The following is a 19,823-nucleotide window of genomic DNA, read 5'->3' as shown; positions in this document are numbered from 1 at the left end:
TAGAAATCTTGGAAACAGCTCCGGCCACATTACAAAATGATGGACACAACAGTCACAAACCCATAATTTACCAGAGGATAAATTAAGCACTTCGGTGAGGTTCAACGGCAGGACTGCATCTAAATATATTAACTTGGTCTGTTGCAGTATCCTTCCTATTTTTAAATAGCTTCTTATTTTTTTATTAAGTGCCTTCTAAAAAGTTGAGCAAGTGAAGGAATTGGTGGCCATCTGGAAGTTCTGTTGCCCAGTTATCACGTTGCCCATCCCTACTTAGCACTAAGCACGACTGCATTGAGTCTGTATACACATCTGAGATTACTGTGTGTGCTTTAGTGGACCTTTGAGTCCATCTTAATAAGTGCAGTGTCTGGGCAGAACATTATCCTGTAAGAGAGGAATTAATCTTTAATGCAGATTTTTGCAGGCTCTCTACGTATCAGCGCAAGTTAGCTTTAAAGTTCACAGACCCTCAAAATGATTACTGTGTTAAAAAAAATTAAGATGATCAAAATTTCAGATTTTTAGTCACTTCTTTTATATTTTGGGGCATCTGTAACACTACAGGGGGGAAAAATTGCTGATCACTGCTGCAAAGTGTTCTAGATATTTTATAAAAGTTACAGTAGCAACTATGGCAACAAGGCCTTTCTCTCTTCAAATGCGGTTCTTTAGGCCCTCTAAGATAGGAAAACAAAACGACATGTAACAATTTGACTTTAATTTCTGCAGCCTCTTGGGAATGGAAGAGGTGTCTTGGCAAGAGTTGGGTCTTGGCAGGGCAACAGACTGCCTCTTTTATCTTCATTCGACTTCCTCCCTTAGGTCTTGTTGACAAAGAGGCTTAATCTGCAGACATCAGCCTATTTTATGGCTCCAAGAATGTTGGCTTCTGCTATACTGAAAACATTTATTCTCCCCTTGATTAGGTGGTTAATCTTCTTGGTCTCCAGAAGACCATTAAATACTGAGCTAGGAATATCTGCCACATTTATACTTGGCTGTCCATCCAGATCCTTCCACAAATAACCAGAGACAACCAAATCAAGACAATCATATGATCACCTCAATTTTGTTGCGAGAGAAAGAGGGTGTTGTGTTTTTTTTTATCGGACAACAGTTTTACACTTTAAAAATCTACATACAATATGCAGACCCTCAGGTTTGAAATGTGCAGCAACACCACTGTGGATTTAGGAGAGCTGTTAAGATCAGCCCCTGCCTGGAGGAGACAGGGTGAGAATATTACAAGGAAGGACCAAAAATAACCATTTCAATTTCAGAGGCCTGCTTGCAGTTTAAGCAAAAGGTCACGGCATTCTAATTTGGCTCAGTCAAAATGTTCTCCATGACAGTCTTCACATTTGGTTCCTTCAATACAGCCACACGATTAAGCGATGCCCAGGGCTCTGGTCTCTCTCTTCTATTCTGGCCCCAAGGTAGTGCTTATGCTGTGAATTTCTAATTGTGTAAGCCGCCCAGAGTTACCATGTGTCTACCGTGGGCAGCCATAATTTTTTTTAAATAAATTAAAAACCCTGCCTCCATCATCTCCATCTTTTATTTCACGAAAAGCCAGCTTTTGTGGGAAAGGGACCTTTAATAGGTAAGGAGCTACCACGGTAATGTAAACCTCTTGCTGAAAGCCACAGGAGGAGAGCTTGCTAATGCGCTAATGCAGAAACGAATGAGGAAAGAAAGAAAGATAAAACGGTTGTCTGTATAAACGAGTTACTAACTACCTCAGAAAAGTACTGAATGTTCAGAATCTTGGAGAAAATAAATAGGTAAATACATCTCTGCCACTGGTAAATGTCAGAATCGTGGTGGAGAAGTCAGACAAGGACTCCAGAAGGGCGAAACCGATGCTGAAAGTTGTCCTTATTTAGTTCACTTCAATATTGCACATCCCAATGACATGACTGAAGGAAAGGAAAGTACAGCCGTCAGCTACAGTCAATCTGAATTGCTTGAGAAATGAAGCAATTTGCCACCGCTGGTCTATGTATTTCTAATTTAAAAAAAATTTACAAGAGAAAAGAGCAGATAATCTGGGTCATGAGCTAAAGTTAAACTGAACATTCAGAGATAATTCCAAGGAAATAATGCAAGATATGATCTTAAGACCTCCATGGTCAACAGGGAGCCTACCAATACTATATCCTTTTTAAAGCTGCGTATTCATATTGTCCAAAATAAATGACTTCCTAATGGTATCTTTGCAGAATGCAGGGGATTAATACATTCTCCTCTTCAGAGATCTGCTCCTATACGGTTTGGGAACACAAAAAACCCTAGTCCAGGTTTCAAAAGGTGTTCATTTGTGATCTTGATTTTTAGGCAACAAAATCCTAGTTTGGTTTATTATATCAAGACAAGTGCAGTCCTATATTTCATTCTCCCCAAAGATACCCCAAAAGTGTGAGGTAAAAAAGCGTTCAATTCCAAAACCACAAGCTCTTCAGCTGCCCCTAAAAAGGGTAGATCAGGATCCTCCTCAACAGCCAATTTTTAACTCAACTGCTCATACTATTATGGGAGTAAAACCAGAAGAAGCCAGGAGGAGCAGGAGTTACCCTATTGCCCTACACAGATATTACAAAAGCATCATGGGAAGGTGAAGTGAACACATCAGAGAAAAACTGTACAACCGGAGTGACTGATCAGAGGCAAAGATCTCATTCCTTCATCATGAAGATTGGGAGCTGATCTCTCTGGAAGACTTAGGGGAGTTCCTTCCCACAACTTTGAAATCCTACATCTTCTTTACCCGTTCAGCAGCATCTAAGGCAGCCATATTGCACGAGGCCGAGACCAAGTGAATTAAGCTGATGAAGCTCTTGGTGATGGCAATGGGGCTACAAACCCACAGAATCAGGCGGTAGAGTCCAGCGTATCCAGACAGGACTACAAAGTAGAAGAAGAAAAAAGACAAGGGTGGAAAAATCCAACATGTTCTTCAGCCCTAAAGCCTCCCCTCCCCCTCAATCCCCTCAGCTTTCTGTACTTACTTTCTGGCCCTTCACCGAAACACAACAAGTATAACATGCAATAGAAGAGTTCGTTACCAGCACACATAATGAAAAGAACAGGCTGAAAGGAAGGAGAAACTACATCAGATCAAATCAGGCAAGAAATGGCAGCCAACAGAAGCCAGTTTAAATCAGATGGCCTTTATGAGGGCATCAGCTGGGATTGCACGACAAATCATGATGGCTTTATGGAAACATTTTTCTATGTAAATAAAAAGGTAAAGGTAAAGGTTCCCCCGCACATGCGTGCTAGTCGTTTCCGACTCTAGGGGCCAGTGCTCATCTCCGTTTCAAAGCCGAAGAGCCAGCGTTTGTCCAAGGACGTCTCCATGGTCATGTGGCCGGCATGACTAGACGCCAAAGGCTCACGGAACGCTATTACCTTCCCACCGTAGTGGTCCCTATTTTTCTAGTTGCATTTTTTACGTGCTTTCGAACTGCTAGGTTGGCAGAAGCTGGGACGAGTAACAGGAGCTCACTCTGTTACGCGGCACTCGGGATTCGACCCGCCAAACTGCCGACCTTCTGATCGACAGGCTCAGTGTCCTAACCCACTGAGCCACCGCGTCCCTTTTTCTATGTAAATAATCTATATTAAAAAAAATAACCTACTGCATACGATAAAAAATAATATTCCAGAATGCACAAAATTCATAAAAACAGCAGTCGGATAACCCTTTCAGGAAAGAGATGGCTTGGATGGCCATCTAATCAACATGGAAGAAGAGAAGCAAATTGTATCAACAAAAGAGAATACTTGTGGCTCAGGGTTGAACTGTGGGGTCCATAGCGCTCTCTGAGCTTGGTTGTTTTCTTGCAGACATTTCATTACCCAACTAGGTAAGATCATCAGTACTAGATAGTGCTAGACATCAGTGCTAAACAGTGCTTCTAGCACTGATGATGTTGCCTAGCTGGATAATGAAACATCTGCAAGAAAAGAAGCAACCTTGGGAAGCAAATTGATTAGTAAGGGATCCTATAACACTGGTGCCATCCCACAGAAGAATCTGGTCTCACTTCAAATGGGAAGGAGGCATCACTCAACCATGATACAGATTGGTTTACATAGGTTTTAAGCACTTGATAGTCAAGGTCAACATCTTAAAATTAGCTTCACTGGAAGTCTACCAAATTGCCACTTTTCCTCCCATTTGAAGGAAATGATTCGTGAAAATAAACATGCTAGAACAGCGACTGACATGGCTGGAAATATCTCTTTCCATAGCGGACTTTGGGCACTGGGGGAATGGGGTAGAGTGGGGTGTGTCCAATGGTAATGTGTTACACTGCAAACTCCCCCCATTCTGTACTTCTGTCAAGTCACTGGCAATTAAACCCACATGGCCTGGGTCCGGGGTATTTGAGGGAACACCTGCTGCCGGCATCAAACGCCCTTCGCCCAGTGCGCTCCCACAGGGAGGGTCTGCTCAGGGTCCCGCCGGTAAGAGATTGCCGGCGGGTGACACCCAGGGATAGGGCCTTCTCAGTGGGGGCGCCTGCCCTCTGGAACCAGCTGCCGGTGGAGCTGAGGACTGCCCCCGACCTCCAATCATTCCGCCGGGGCCTGAAGACCTGGCTCTTTGAGCTCTCGGGCCCAGGCTGAGGAGACATTTATTTTAATTGGGGTTTTTAATAGTACAGGGTTGATTTAATATTTTTTAAATTGGGTTTTAACTTTTTTATGGTTGATTTTTAACTCCCTGTAAACCGCCCTGAGTCCTCAGGGAAAGGGCGGTATATAAATGCAATAAAATAAATAAATAAATAAAATAAATGACAGATGGAGCTTGCATTGCAATTCAGCTTACTGCGGAGGCCAGCGGGAGTGGGAAAATTTACTGAACACAACTCTATTGTTCATTAAAAATGAGAAATCACCCCAGTGGTGCTTTCTCTCCAAAGCATTTTGAATTAAGAGAGAGATCTTAGGAGAGAATTTCATAACAAAATTGCCGAGAAAAAGCCTGCAGTGGGGTTTTGGTTTTGAGAAAACAGAATGAGAGGAAGGTTGGGATGGGGTTAGTAATGCAATGCTGTGAAGACTCCAAAGAGACAATTTTTGTGACACTCACCCGTGAGTTGTAATACACTCTCAAGATCGGATTTCCTGTTAAGTCAATACTCTTATGGCTTTCTCCACCTTTCACCACAGTGCTAAGGGGAGGCAGGGGAAGAAAATTAAAATGGGAATTAAGAATAATCAGTTCTACCTCAACTCCCCTCACATGCCTGTATATCTCTTCCATGTGAAATCCTCCGAGAACGACTTTCTCCGCTGCACAGGAAGCATGTTCTAACTTTCACATCACGTTTCTCCAGGTTGTGTATGCTTTAAAAACAACTCGGCCTCAAAACTGCAATTTTACTCCCTTTACCCTTATTTTCTTAAGAAGCCAGTCTTTCATGGGCATCAGATCCCTTCCAACTCTTTACACAATTTTATTAAGTTTTAAAAATTTTATGCTGTCCTTTAGAACCAAGCTTTCTCACCGTACCTTGCAATACATTAAAGCAATGCATTCGTTTATTAATAAAGGGGAGTCAGTTTGGTCTAGCGCAGGGGTAGGCAACCTTGGCTCTTTTATGACTCGTGGACTTCAACTCCCAGAATTCCTGAGTCAGCCATGCTGAGGGGAAAAGGAGAGGTTTCCAAGCTGAGCCATGCTGGCTCAGGAATTCTGGGAGTTGAAGTCCACAAGTCATAAAAGAGCCAAGGTTGCCTACAGCTGGCTCTAGCGGTTAAGATGGGCAATAAACAAACAAACAAATAAATCTGATGGACATTATGAGACTTAGAGAACTTCTCCAAAGGCCTAAAGAATTTTTGGGAATAAAGAAGAGATGTGAAGGGCAGCTCAGTTTGTAGCTCCATCTAGAATACAGTCCTACACCTGTACCCATGACTCAGCAGAAGAGCCACCAAATAGAGCTCTGTCTCAGGAAAAATGTACAGGATTACAGGTAGCCCTTGACTTCTAGGACCACAAATGAGCCCAAAGCTTCTGTTGTTAAGCAAGACAGTGATAAGTGCCTTTTGCCCCCTTTTCACAACTTTACTTGCTACAGTTGTTAAGTGAATCACTGCAATTGTTAAGTTAGTAACACAGTTGTTAAGTGAATCTGGCTTCCCCATTGATTTTGCTTGTCAGAAGGTCGCAAAAGGGGATCACATGACCCCGGGACACGGCAACCGTCGTGAGGCAGTTGCCAAGAGTCTGAATTTTGATCACGCGACTATGGGGGAAACGCTGCAACGGCCTTAAGTGTGAAAAACGATCATAAGTCACTTTTTTCAGTGCCGTTGTAACTTTGGTCACTAAACAAAAAGTTGTAAATCCAGGACTACTGGTCACACAAGTAGAACTTTGTATGTAAGCACGAGTGCCTGTCGCTCGTGCAAGTGGAGCTGCGCGCCTGCCGCTTACGCCGTCCAATTCCAAACGGGCCGCAACCCGAGGGTTGAGGATCCCTGCTTTACAAGGTGAAAGGGTCTTTAAAAATGTGCAGGCAACACAAGCCTAAGCTCCTCCAGTCTGAAGACCCAAGTGACGCTAAATCTGAAGTGAACTGTCTACCCCACTTTTCAATGCAAAGCTGAACTGGGTTACAAGTTCAACTGGATTTGAAGGAGGAGGAGGAGGAGGATCTAAGTAGAGGAGGGCCATTCTACCCATCGCTATTTAAGAGCGGCGTTTTCCAAACTTGGCCTCTTTAAGAGGCATGGACTTCAACTCCCAGAATTCCCCAGCCAGCATTGCATCGCTACCTAAATTTGATAAGACAGCTAAATAAACTGCATTCAGTTCTGCTATTTCCCCAGCCGATACCTGTGGAGATGTAGCCAATGGGAGGCCACATCCAGGCTCATGCTCAGCTGAAACCAGAGGGCAGACTCTGGATAGAGCATAGCCAGGTTCACCAGCAGACACATAGTAGTGCAGCGGTCAGTCAGCATGTCCAGCATGGCGCCAAAGCGAGTTCCTAGGAGGAAGGCCATAGGTTAGGAGAGGAACAGTGCTTGGGGTTTTATCGTTCATTTGTGCCTTTTAGTATAATTTTATTAAGTAAAAAGCAACAGGAAAAAAACACATAAAAAGGGGGAACCATACACGTAATCACATACATAGCAACATGAGCTCAGCTCCAACTTCAACTTACTGATCCTTTTTAAAAAAATTAATATTAATGCTGTTGCGTAAGCTCCATGCTGAAATGAAGTCTGAAACAAGAGTTTCAAAGGACACTGCGTGTCCAATACAGGTAGTCCTCGAATTACGACAGTTCACTTAGCGACAGCTCAAAGTTACGACACTACCCCCCCAAGTACTTACGACAGTCTCAAAGTTACGAATGTTGCAGCACCACAGAAGTCGTTCGCCCTTACGACTGACCGCAGAGACACTGCAACATTGCCCCTGCCTATTCCACCCCCACCCTCCCCACGGGGACCTAACAGGCACTGGCCCTGATATGCTAGCCCATCGGCTCCTCCCCACCCCATTACTGATTGCTCACTTAACTTTCGAAGATCCAGAGTTCCAGAACAGGCTGATCGCGCCTTCTCTCTCCTCAAGCGAGCTGTCTTCTCTCCAGCCTCTCTGCTGCAGGGTTGGCCTGCTCCCAGCGCTCCAAAAGTGGAGCAATGAGGGCAGAGGCAGAATAGGACAAGCGCGCCCTGCTCAGCTTCACTGAGTCACTGAGGATGCGTGTGCAGGACATCCAGTCTGTTTTTGGAGCACTGGGCAATCTCGGTGACTCTAAAGGAGTGCGAGATCGCGCCTCCGAAGGCCGCCGTCCCTTTGTAAAAGCTTTTGGGCTGGAGGACAGAGGCCCGAAGGCATGTGAGATCACCCCCCCCAAAGGCCTCTGTTCTCCACACCAAAAGCTTTTGCAAAGGGACGGAGGCCTTCGGAGCTGCGATCTCGTGTGGCTTCAGGCCTCCGTCGTTTCACAAAAGCTTTTGGCGCAGAGACCAGAAGCCTTTGGGTGGGCGTGATCTCACACTCCTTCAGGCCTCTGTGCTCCGTGCCAAAAAGTTTTGCAAAGGGACGGAGGCCTTTGGAAGCACGATCTCATGCTCCTTCAGACTCACCAAGGCTGCCTGGCGCTCAAAAAGTGGAACAGGGATCCTGCACAGGCAGCCTCGGTGGGTCAGCCAAGCTGAGCAGAGCCCACTCGTCCCGTTCTGCCTCGGCTCTCAGCGCTTTGCATTTGGAGTGCTCGGGAGCAGGCAAAGGAACCACATCAGAGAGGCTGGAGAGGAGAGAGTTCACTTGATCATCAGGATCTTCAAAAGGTAAGTGAGTCTCCCTAGGGCCAGTGCCTGTGGAGACCCAGTGGGCAGGAAGGGGGAGAGGGAAGCATGAGATATCTCAGTGGATCGGGGGAGGCCCTGGGTGGCTGGAAGCACTAGCCCCCCCCCCATGGTCTTTCCCACCCTCAGATACCTCATGTGCATTTAATGACCTGTGCATTCGATTAGCAAATGGACTGGGTAAAGCAGTGAGGGATCACGTTAATTTAACATGATCCAATGAATGAATCCTCGGGTTATGAATTTAATTGGCAAGTTCTATTACATTCATGAGGATTACCTTATTAAGAAAAATGACCATACTCAGCTTGGCACTGTAGCCCCTGAGGTCTTGGCCCAAAACTCCCAGAATTCCCTAGCTAGCTTAATTCTTTCTTCAAATGGTTGTTGAATTTCTTTTGACTTGGAGGATCAACATGTCTTTTGTTTCAGATATCTCAGTAAAAAAACAGCCCAAACTGCTGGAATGGGTTATATAGCTTGATAAGTAATTTAAACATGTTTTTGTAGAAAGCTGTTAATTTGCTTTTTTTCCCCCTGAATTTCAATAGGGGAGTTGAAAATTTTTGGAGACCAGCATGACAAATCCGAAGGTACAAATGGAAGTTTAATGAATGAACCTTTATTGTCAAAGTACAACCATGTATACATTGAGATTGGCTGAGCCTCCCTTCGTGCCCCCACCACCACCACAACTCACAGTGACAACAAACCCTCCATCTTGTTACACCATGTGAGCTAATTGCACAACACACCGGCCTTGCAAGTCAGTCATACATAAAATTATAAAATTATTTCCCATTCAAGAGCCTATGGATAAAAGCTGTTCTTCAGCCTGTTTAACTTAAGTAAGCTTAATTATTTGATTAATCCATTACTTGGTTATTTAATTAGTGATACGATAAAGGGAAGCCATAGGAAAGGAACTCAACCAAGCCATTTTAAAATCTTCCTTTCAGATATTACAGCTTTTTACAGGAACTTTGTCTTTCATGTTCACATATACAATTTATTTTATAGATTGTTTTATTGGAGTTTTTAGACTGTAAGACTTCTTAATTTATTTGCTATAAATATTTATATGCTATTCATTCAATAAATCCCAATAGGTAGATGTTATAGCAAATCCTTGTTTAAATCAAACAATTAAGCAAACTTATCACCTATAGAAATATAACTTGACTGGAAAAAAGCTGACAAAATCTAACATTCATATTTTGATATAAATACTAGAGGCAGAATCCTTTCCCTACATACTTGAGGTAAGGTTTGCACTAACCTTCATTTAAATGTACATGAATTAAATGTTTCTAACTATAAAATGCTCCTTAGCTATAGAGAAGAATTCTCAAACAATCCCTTCTAAAGCAATCAAACAATTCTCTGAGGTGATTCAAGATCTTCTCCCCTAAATAACAGATTTGAGAAGACGGCAGGGGAGAGACAGCATGAACGACAATCTAATCAACTTAAAAATATACTGAGATTGCTTCCCTGTTGTAACCAACCACAACGATAGGCCAGTTCTCTTTTTGGGAAAGAGACAAGGGCTTAATGGTGGATCACATATTTTAAAGATGAAAGTCCCAAGGTCAATTTCTGGTAAAAAATGATCAGGTCCCCATTAATGGGAATTGTAGAGAGCTGGTGATGCTCTCGGAAGTAAAGCAAAAAACATGGAGTTTGACAGCCAAGACTTTGTCACTTCCACTCTCTTCCCCTTCCTTCTTCCCCCCCTCCCTCTCATCTTCCCTCCCTCCCTTTCCCATTCTCTCTTCTTCCAGCCCCCTCCCCTCTCTTTCCCTTCCTTCCTCCCCCACTATTACCCCGCCACAGTCCAGTCCTACCTTGGTTAAGAGCCCGAGCAGCATGACCATCAAAGGCATCAAGGAAGCCACTAAGTAGGTAGAAGAATGATGCCAGCAAGGGGGAAGTTGGCATATAATAAAAAGCAATAAAAGCGAAGATTATACGAGCATAACCTGCAAAGGAAAGGCAAGCAACATAAGCCACCATTCTTCAACCCTGCACCCCATGCAGAGACTATAGTCTCCAACTCCCCAAATTTCAGCTAAATCCACCCTACAATCATCCACATTCCCCTTCCCCATATTCTTGGCAGAATTCCCCCCATTTCTCAAATCCCTGTCACATAGACAAGAAACAAGGAAGATGTTAATTTAGAGACTTTTCTGGGAGAAAGTACAATCTGTTCAACCATCAAATAAGGGGCTGGGCTGTTTGCTGGTGTTTTCATCAGGTTGTGTGTGGCTTCCCTTAGGGACAGGATCATCACTGCAAGAGCCATGAAATGGAAATGGACGAAAGCTATTTTTCTCAACCTTGGGTGACTTTAAAATGTCTGGATTTCCACTCCCAGAATTCCTGGCTGGCTGGGGGAATTCTGGGATGTTGAAGTCCAGCCATTTTTAAAGTCACCCCAGGTTGAAGAAAGACTGAATTAAAGAATAAAGTCAAGCAAAGAGATCAGAGCTAGAAGGCGAAAATATAAGCAGGTCCACCACGTCCAGCATTTTGGGACTGGCTGCCTGGCCCGCATCCCATCACTCACCAATGAGGTTGGGAACGAAGAGGAATATATTCTCTTGCTTCATCTTGCTGCCGGCGGCTCTGCGAAGATCGGTGATGCCCTGCAAAACCAGCCTTGGTCCCAGGTCCAAGGCGAGACTGAGATCAGGCGACACCCATCGCAGCCCTCCCAGGAGCCCTCCCGCCGCCACAGGGGTCCCTACCCCACCCCTCCCGGTCCCTCTTGCTCGCAGGAGGAAAGCAAAAAAAGCCGCCCTGCTTACAGACGTTCAGGCGATTCACTGCCGCTTCCTGGTCTGGACTATCTCTGAAGCAGGAAACGCCATTTTTAAATCGGGAAAGGGGAGCCGTTTGATTCTAATGAATAATAAGGTGATAACCCCCTCCTTCAATAAGGCGCCGGTCTGGTTCTTTAGCTTCAGGATTGCTATTTGGAGCTCCCTTTCTTTCTTTTCTGTCCCTCCCGGAGAGCATTTGCTGCAGTAAATGTCCTTGAGATTCCCCCAGCATTTCGGATTGGTTTAGTCCGACTTTCGAAAGTCTATTCCAGGGGTCTTCAAACTTGGCCCTTTTATGACTTGTGGACTTCAACTCCCAGAATTCCTCAGCCAGCTATGCTGGCTGAGGAATTCTGGGAGTTGAAGTCCACAAGTCATAAAAGGGCCAAGTTTGAAGACCCCTGGTCTATTCACTGTGTGTTGGGGGGAAGAGAGCACGGGGGGAGGCTCAGCTAATCTCAATGTACACATGTTGTACTTTGACAATAAAGGTTTATTATTATTATTATTATTATTATTATTATTATTATTATTATTATTATTATTATTACTATTATTATTATTATTATTAAAAAAAGGCTAGATAAGTGAGAGAGAATCTACGTTTCCCCCCCACACACTTAGTTGGTCTTAGTCCGCTGCAAGAGCGCCTGCAGAGTTCAAATTTGGAAAGCGAATTTTGCAAATCCGAAGAGATCAAAAGAGGCTTTTTTTAGGAAGAATGATGATTTTTTTTTATGGTCACTATAGATTCTTAATGGTTCCCTTAGTGCAGGGTTTTGTCAACCGTAGGCATTTGAAGATGTGTGGACTTCAACTCCCAGAACACCCCATTGCTGACTGCGGAGTTCTGGGAGTTGAAGTCCACACTTCTTCAAATGGCTAAAGCTGGGAAACGCTCCCTTAGCGGATCCTGATGTCTAGCCCAGCCAAATACATGAAAGCAAAACGGAGACATCAAACGCAGGTTCTATGAAGATTCTTATAATTTCTGAGCAAAATTCAGGGCATCCACCCTGTTTATATTCTCATAAAAGTTTCAAATTGTTTGTGAGAAGATAGTTGAGAGCGATGGTTTTAATATCGTGTGTTCACAGTTCTGGGAATACAGAAATGATCATCTTTAATGCTTTCACCTAATTTGCTGCTTTATAAAAAATAAATTATCTTTTTTAAAATAAAAAAAAATCTGTTCATTTATCATGAGGTTTGAAAATTTTACTATTTGAATATTTTTTTGAAAAAAATAAGTATTGACTTACAAAATGGACTTGAAAAAATTCTGGAAATGGACACGGCAGTTGTAAAAGATTTTCAAGAGATTGATAAGGGAAATATACTTAAATCCAAAATTCTTAGTTTTTCTTTTTACAAAACCTTTAATTTGAAAATAGTATATGCTGATCGGTAATTTTACATGTCACTTGGACATATTGATTTAAAATATATGGCGTGGGAACACAATGTATACATTAGAAAATTTCACCAAATGTGACTTTTCTTGTCAAATGGTGCCCTGATAGAAGAACAGAAGATGACTAGAGAAGCCTTCTAAACATCTAGATCTGAATATCCTATGTAATCCAACCTACAGGATCAATAAACAATCGATTTTGGGCCAGTCATTTTCTCTCAGCCCAACCGACCTCACATGGTTGTTGTGGGGAAAAAGAGAAGGAAGTGTTATATATATTTGCCATCTTGAGTAACTTATAAGAATGTACTAACCAACCAACCAACAGCTGGGAAGGAAAGAGATTGACTGGATTTGTTCATTATACTAAGCAGTTTGCTTAATTATGATTATTTGAATAAACCACAATTGGCTGATTTTACCCCACACATTGAACCTGGCCAAATAAACCACCTTAGGGTTAAATCAATTTATTCAACTTAGCCATCCAGCCTACTGTTGGTATTGAATGCTGTAGTTTCATGCATCTGTTACAGTTGTTTACTGAACAGCTGACCTTGTAGATGTAACAGAACTGAATTAGTCGGTCTATCCAAAAACCACACATTGAGAGCACTTTTCAAACTAACAAATATTAAATGTATACACATGTTTCTAGCTTAATTTTTATTAAAGTTTATTACGGAATAAAATACAATGGAAATATAGATTAATTGCTTCCAAACTTTATGCTCCAAATAGAAGAAAAAAAGAAACAAACATTGACCTTAGTGTGAACGTTGAATAGTTGTGTGGATATAGAAATGGCTTGTAGTAACAAAATATAACACAAAAACCTGAGGCTATAATGGTAGTCAATACTTGATTGTACAGATAGTCCTCAATTTACAAGTTTGTTTAGCTACTGTTCGAAGTTACAACAGAATTTTAAAAAGTGAGTTATGACTGTTTTCCATACTTATGACCATTGCAGCATCCCCAGGGTCACATGATCAAAATTCAGACGCTTGGCAACAGACTCGTATTTATGATGGTTGCACTGTCCTAGGGTCACGTGATCCCCTTTTGCGACCTTCTGACAAGCTAAGTCAGATTCACTTAACAACTATATTACTAACTTAGCAACTGCAGTGATTCCCTTAACTGTGGTAAGAAAGGTTGTAAAATGAGGCAAAACTCACTTAACAAATATCTCACTTAGCAACAGAAATTTTGGGCTCAATTGTGGATGTAAGTCGAGGACTACCTGTACTGGAAAGAGTCAAAAGTCAACGGTTTTTTTTTTGTTTTCTTCTTCCTTTTATCCTGCCTTCCCCCCCCCCCCCACATACACATTTCCCCCTTTTTCTGATCTTTTATTTTCATTGTTTTTCATAGCAAAATAAGCTCCAAGATGCTTCCTGATTGCCAAAATAGTTGCAAATAAATATTCTGGCTATATATATATAAAAGAGCAATGGCTAGAATTTGGTTTGTCTCATTTATATTTTATTTATATTCACTTGGTGGGGGAAGAGGTGACAACCTTGGGAGATTCTTCATATCTCTTCTTAGATTGGGTCAGCATTGAGCTAGAATGGCTCTTGGGAAGAAAATGCAAATGACTTATTATAACATTTCTGTCCAGCTAAACCTTTGTTGCAATAATGCTGGACAACTAATAACGGAAAGTGGTGTCTCTTTCTTTGCTTTCAAGCTGACGGTTTCGGATTGTACCCAGAACATGCAGCTCTGGGCACAGCCAACTTATCCCATATCCTTGGCTGTGGTATCTGGCTGGTTGTCGATGGTGGTGTCACTGTCGAAATTCTCCTGCTGGGGGGCAGTGTTGCAAAGAGTCCCTTTGCTCAGAAACTTGCCGGACTCAACCTGATGGGAGAGAGACAACAGATCAGGATCTGCAGTGTAGGAAGTGGGGGAGGAAGGAAGGAACAATATACTGTAGAGTCCCAAGTGCCACTTCCCCCACCCTCCACCCCGCTGCAGTTTTATTTCTTTCTTGGCAGACAGTCTCACTACCTTGATCACAAGCAGTGGGGAATATAGGTAGTCCTCAACTCACAACCAGCATTTGAGGTTGCTAAGTGAGATAATTGTTAAGTGAATCTTGCACTGTTTTGCAACCTTAATTGCCCTAGTGCAAGGGTAGGCAACCTTGGCTCTTTTATGGCTCGTGGACTTCAACTCCCAGAATGCCTGAGCCAGCCATGCTGAGGGGGGAAAGGGAGAGGTTTCCAAGCTGAGCCACGCTGGCTCAGGCATTCTGGGAGTTGAAGTCCACGAGTCACAGAAAAGCCAAGGTTGCCTACCCCTGCCCTAATCACTGCAGATATTAAGTTAGTAACACGGTTGCTAAGTGACTCTGGCTTCTCCATTGACTATGCTTGTCATAAGGTCTCAAAAGGCGATCACATGATCCTAGGCCTTCCCAGTTGTACAGGTAGTTCTTGACTTATGACTACAATTGGGACCAGAATTTCAGTGGCTGAGCAAGAAGGTTATTATGTGATTTGTGCCTGTTTTTGTGACCTTTTTTGCCATGGTTGTTAAGCGAATCACTGCAGTTATTGGGGTTAAGCAAATCTGGCTTCTCTCATTGACTTTGCTTGTTAGGGGTCGGCTAGGAAGGTCACAAATGGTGAACACCTGACTCTGGGATGCTGTCACCATCATAAATACATACCGGTTGCCAAATACCCAAATACTGATCACATGACCATAGGGATGCTGCAATGGTCATAAGCGTAAGGACCGATCCTAACTTTCCTTTTTCGGCACCTCTGTACATTTGAATGGTTGCTAAATAAATGATTGTAAGTATAGGACTTCCTGTAATCAATTTTAAAATGAAGATGGTTTATTTATTAAAAGTATATCCTACCCATCTCACCTAGAGCAGAGGTCCCCAACCTTTTGGGCACCAGGGACCAGTTCTGTGGAGAAAGGTTTTTGCGTGGACCGCAGGAGGCGTGGTTTTGTGTGCTGCCTGCATCCTGTGAATGGGTTTTCCTTGTTTGTGTGAACCGGTTGTTGGTATGCTGCAGCCCGGTACCGGTCCACAGACCAGGAGTTGGGGACTCCTGACCTAGAGGCATTAATGTGTTAAGATGTATTGATGTAGAAAAAAACAGATAAGAGTTTGAAAAGCCTGTACACAGTATCTGATTTTCAGTGGGTTTAGTGTTTTTACAGGCTTAGTGTTTTTACAAAAATTAATTACAAAGCAGATCAGTGGATATACTCAGGTGATAGAGAAATGGTAAACAGAACCTTAAATAAGGGGATCAAAAATTGACAAAATACAAGTAGTATAGGATCATACTACTTGTATTTCGTCGATTTTTGATCCCCTTATTTAAGGTTCTGTTTACCATTTCTCTTCTGTTAAGGTTACTAGAGATACGTTTAATATAATTGGGAAAGAACGTACTACTTTTCTCAAGTTCGTGTTGTAAGAAACCTTTAGGCTTTAGCGTGCTAGCTTTATTCCACAGGCAGCCTCCCAAATGCCATTTAGACAGAGGTTAGGAAAGGAAATTTTCAGGCTAACGTTTTTGCATTTTGTAATTTAGGAAATTAAATGAAAACTGAGTCCCACTTTTTTGTGGTGTGACGGACTTTGGTCTCGAATCTCCACTGATTGATTCTCCTCTTCATCTGTCCTGTTGTCATTCTGTGATAAGAGTAACAAGGAAACATTGGGATGAGGATGTAAGCAGCTCTCACGAGAGATCGATGGGCCGTTAAGGTGCTTCCAAGTAAAAGAGGCAGGATGCAGAGATGCAATCATTATGAAGCTTTATTAATCGATATATTATATAGAAAGAGCTATATGGCATGGAGGCATCCATGCTTGTATGATAGAGAGAGAATGCATGCAAGAGAGAAAAGAACAAGATGCAGAACAAGAACAAAGAGCAACCATAAAACACTCTCTCCAATGGGGCTGCAGGGGCCTGGGACCCCTGACTCATCAGTGGAAGCAAAGAAGCCTCTTTGCTTCCATCTGATGACCTTTTTGGGTAACTGCCAATGGCTGGCACAAAACATCTAACAGAGGATCACCTACAGAATATCATCCCTCTTGGTCCTATTCTGTGGCCTTGGATCTGAGCCACTCCTGAACCAACTTTCATTAGGGTTCGGCTGATCAATTTCTAAAAGATCCCAGCCACAGAAGTCTTCACTTTATTCACAGGGACAGTTTCCTATTAGAACAGAAAGCCCATACAAGAAATCTTATCTACACAATTATTTTTCCATTGATCTTATTACAGAGTAAATACTAAGGATCACAAATCAGTTCTCATCTAATCTGAATGCTTCATTTTATTCCCCATAATAGAATATTCTTTATATGTGATGTAAAACAAAAAGTAGGCCCCAGTCTGCTCTTGGTTTATGGCTTGCTGCATGAACTCAGTTAACCATGATTAAAGAAATCATGGTTCAGCTGTGTTTAGTTCCTATTTCTAGTTTTGCCTGTGTCCAGAGTCCTTTCTTACAATTAACCTATATCAGCTCTCATCGTGGATCTCTACTGAAGGGAACAGGAGATGGAGGCTTTTTTGAGTAATTGTTTTGAGTAACAAGGAGTGCCTTTGATTAATGTGTCTAGTTCTTTGAAGTAAGGAAGGAAGAATAGAATAGAGATAGAAATTGCCCAGAAAGTTGAATTTTAGTAACCTGAAAACTCATTCTACTATGGCAAACACATCTCCTGTAATTAGGCATTAACAAGATCATGCTAAGGATATTATGGGATGATATGAATTGTTACAGGGAACATATAAAGTTACTGAGCATGTTCTCCAGATGCTTGATGACTCAAATGGTGCTGGCCAATTGAGGAACACATTCCAAATCCAATATGTTTGTATATCTAAAGAGATTTTTTCCCCCTTTAAGGGGTCCCTCACCTTGTATCCATGGGAGACCTTGCTTTTACTTATGCATAAATAGATATTAATCTACTTTTCCATCTCGGATTGGCAAAAGGGCACACTGCGCTAAGAATTTCACTGTTTTTCATGTCTAAACAGTACTTAATATTTTTCCTGTTGTTTAGAGAAATTCTTTTAAAAATTTCCCATGCAGCTTTGAGGGTTATTTTATGTTAGCAAGGCACAAGGAGTATTTGAAAGGTGATTCACGTCCATCAAGCATTCTTCTGGTTGGCGTATGGACTTCTCAAACCTGCTGCCCTTTGATCTCCTGTTCCAAGTGGGTATGTGCAAAGCTCACTCTGGAGAACACCTCTCCTTTTTACTAACCTCTATTGATGAGAAAGCCATAGTACAGGTAGTCTTACAACCTTTTTTTTTAATGGCCATTCAAAGTTACAACAGCAGTGGAAAAAAGTGACCTTTTCTCTCATTTATAACCGTTGCAGCATCCACATGAAAATGTAATCAGAATTTGGGTGCTTGGCAGCTGGTATACCTTTCCCATGGTGCCAGCAGCCAGTGATCATCACTTGTGGCTTTCCCACCCAACTTCCAACAAGCAGAGTCAGTGGCGTAGCTGGATGGGCTTAATAACCAAGACAAAAGAGGTGGCCCAATCAGGTAGAACTCACTTAATAAACTGCCTTGCCTCTGGTCCCAATTCTGGTTGTAAGTCAAGGACTGCTTAATTTCCTCCACATCCTCATCTCCACTTCAAGTACAATTTAAGTTTTGACTGCCTCTCCAGTTGGTTCAAACGGTGCATGTTATAGTATGCGTGTCTTTCTTGCACATGTATTTAATATTGTCAGATGTTTTACAAAGGCAGTGGAACATAGCTCTCCGTCTCAGAGTAAATTGACGGCTATCCAACTTTGGCAACTTTTTAAGACTTGTGATCTTCAGGTTCCAGAATTCCTCAGGTGGCCATGGTGGCTGGAGAATTCTGGGAGTTGAAGTCCACAGGTCTTAAAGTTGCCAAGGTTGGACACTTGTCATCTGATTGGTCCTTCCTACAGCAACCCAACTGGCCCCGCTTGCAAGCAAACCCTGCTCTTCAGATACTACAAAATGGAACTTTTGACTGCAGACGTTTTCAAGTCTGCATGGATGTGTTTTACTTACCGTTTTGGTGACACAACAGGGTTTAAAGAACTGGAGATCAGGAAACCCTCTCTGAAGACCATCATCGGCAATGTCTGGTCTGGGAAAAGAAGATCGAACCAGGATGGAAATGATAGGCCAGAGATTTGTCTCCATAAGCAACCCTGAACCCCAGCTCCTTCCACAAAGTCACTTACGGCCAGCTGCATTCAGAACCTGGGCTGGGTTCCCGTCGCACTCGGAATCCCGGCTTGCATTTGAGAACAGGGTGTAGGAGGGCTAGGGGTGGCAAGAAGGGAGATGCATTTAGAACAGAATTTCTCAATCTTGGCAACTTTAAGATGAATAGACTTCAAATCCCAGAATTCCCCTGTCACCAAGGCTGCCTGGGGAATTCTGGGAGTTGGGGGGCGGTCTGTTTATCTTAAAGTTGCCAAAGTTGAGAAACCTTCTTTTAGAAGGACTTGAATTTCTTGACAATGAGCGGGGGCTGTTAAGTAGTAGGTAGAGGGTACAGTGGTACTACTCCAGAGTAAGAGGAAGTAGCAATGCTGGGCAGTTGCTTACCATTTTCTGTCCGTCGGATGATAGTGCAAAACTCAGAATATGGCATGGGGGGCTGTGAGAGTATCTGGAAGAGTCCCTGGAAGTCAGGGGGGCTCAAGAATCCTAAAAGTCGCTCAGCCAGCCCCTTTGCTGCCATGTAGCTCAGGCGGGCTTGGGTCAGTGCGTGCTCTGCATGGAAACAAGCTAGCTGAAAAAAAGTGGGGAGACAGATCAACTTGGAGCCCTGTGCTTTCCTATGGAAGACTATTCCTGTAGACAGGTAGTCCTTGACTTACAACATTCGTTTCGTGGCTCAAGTTACAACAGCAGTAAAAAAAGTGACTTATTTTTCACACTTATAACCATTGCAGCATCCCCATGGTCACATGATCAGAATTTGGATGCATGGCAACTGGTTGATATTTATGATGGTTGCAGCGTCCCGGGGTCCTCTGATCCCCTTCTGACAGGCAAAGTCAATGGGGAAGCCAGATTCACTTAACAACCGTGTTATTAACTTAAATGCAGTGATTCACTTAACAAATGTGGCAAGAAAAGTCATAAAATGAGATGAAACTCACTTAACAACTGTCTCGCTTACCAACAGACTTTTGAGCTCAATTGTGGTCGCATGTC

The 19,823-nt window shown here is 42.7% G+C and overlaps 2 protein-coding genes across 3 annotated transcripts; both read right to left on the bottom strand.

The window, feature by feature from the left end:
- Window positions 1–1,563: 1,563 nt before the first annotated feature.
- Window positions 1,564–11,172, bottom strand: CDIPT (CDP-diacylglycerol--inositol 3-phosphatidyltransferase). 2 transcript variants are annotated; one of them, XM_083378485.1, is made up of 7 exons: window positions 11,163–11,172; window positions 10,922–11,013; window positions 10,197–10,331; window positions 6,863–7,016; window positions 5,108–5,189; window positions 3,012–3,093; window positions 1,564–2,907 (listed from the first exon to the last, which is right to left on the bottom strand). In XM_083378485.1, exons 2-7 carry the CDS (start codon window positions 10,962–10,964, stop codon window positions 2,756–2,758), a joined length of 648 nt encoding a protein of 215 aa, XP_083234611.1. In that variant the 5' UTR covers window positions 10,965–11,013; window positions 11,163–11,172; the 3' UTR covers window positions 1,564–2,755. The 2 variants fall into 2 exon arrangements, with proteins under 2 accessions (XP_083234611.1, XP_083234612.1); XM_083378486.1 differs by lacking the exon at window positions 11,163–11,172 and having other exon boundaries at window positions 10,197–10,246; window positions 10,922–11,071.
- A 2,949-nt stretch (window positions 11,173–14,121) lies between these two features.
- Window positions 14,122–19,336, bottom strand: LOC310648578 (uncharacterized protein). The gene is made up of 5 exons (XM_083376481.1): window positions 19,209–19,336; window positions 18,839–18,920; window positions 18,663–18,741; window positions 16,190–16,264; window positions 14,122–14,460 (listed from the first exon to the last, which is right to left on the bottom strand). The coding sequence occupies exons 1-5, from the start codon at window positions 19,252–19,254 to the stop codon at window positions 14,338–14,340; spliced, it is 405 nt and encodes a 134-aa protein (XP_083232607.1). The 5' UTR covers window positions 19,255–19,336; the 3' UTR covers window positions 14,122–14,337.
- Between the last annotated feature and the right edge of the window lie 487 nt (window positions 19,337–19,823).

The sequence above is a fragment of the Vipera ursinii genome (genome assembly GCF_947247035.1).
Source record: "Vipera ursinii genome assembly, chromosome: Z".
Taxonomy (NCBI): domain Eukaryota; kingdom Metazoa; phylum Chordata; class Lepidosauria; order Squamata; family Viperidae; genus Vipera; species Vipera ursinii.
Note: the sequence above shows the minus strand (reverse complement) of the source record. Positions and strands in the feature narration are given on the sequence as shown.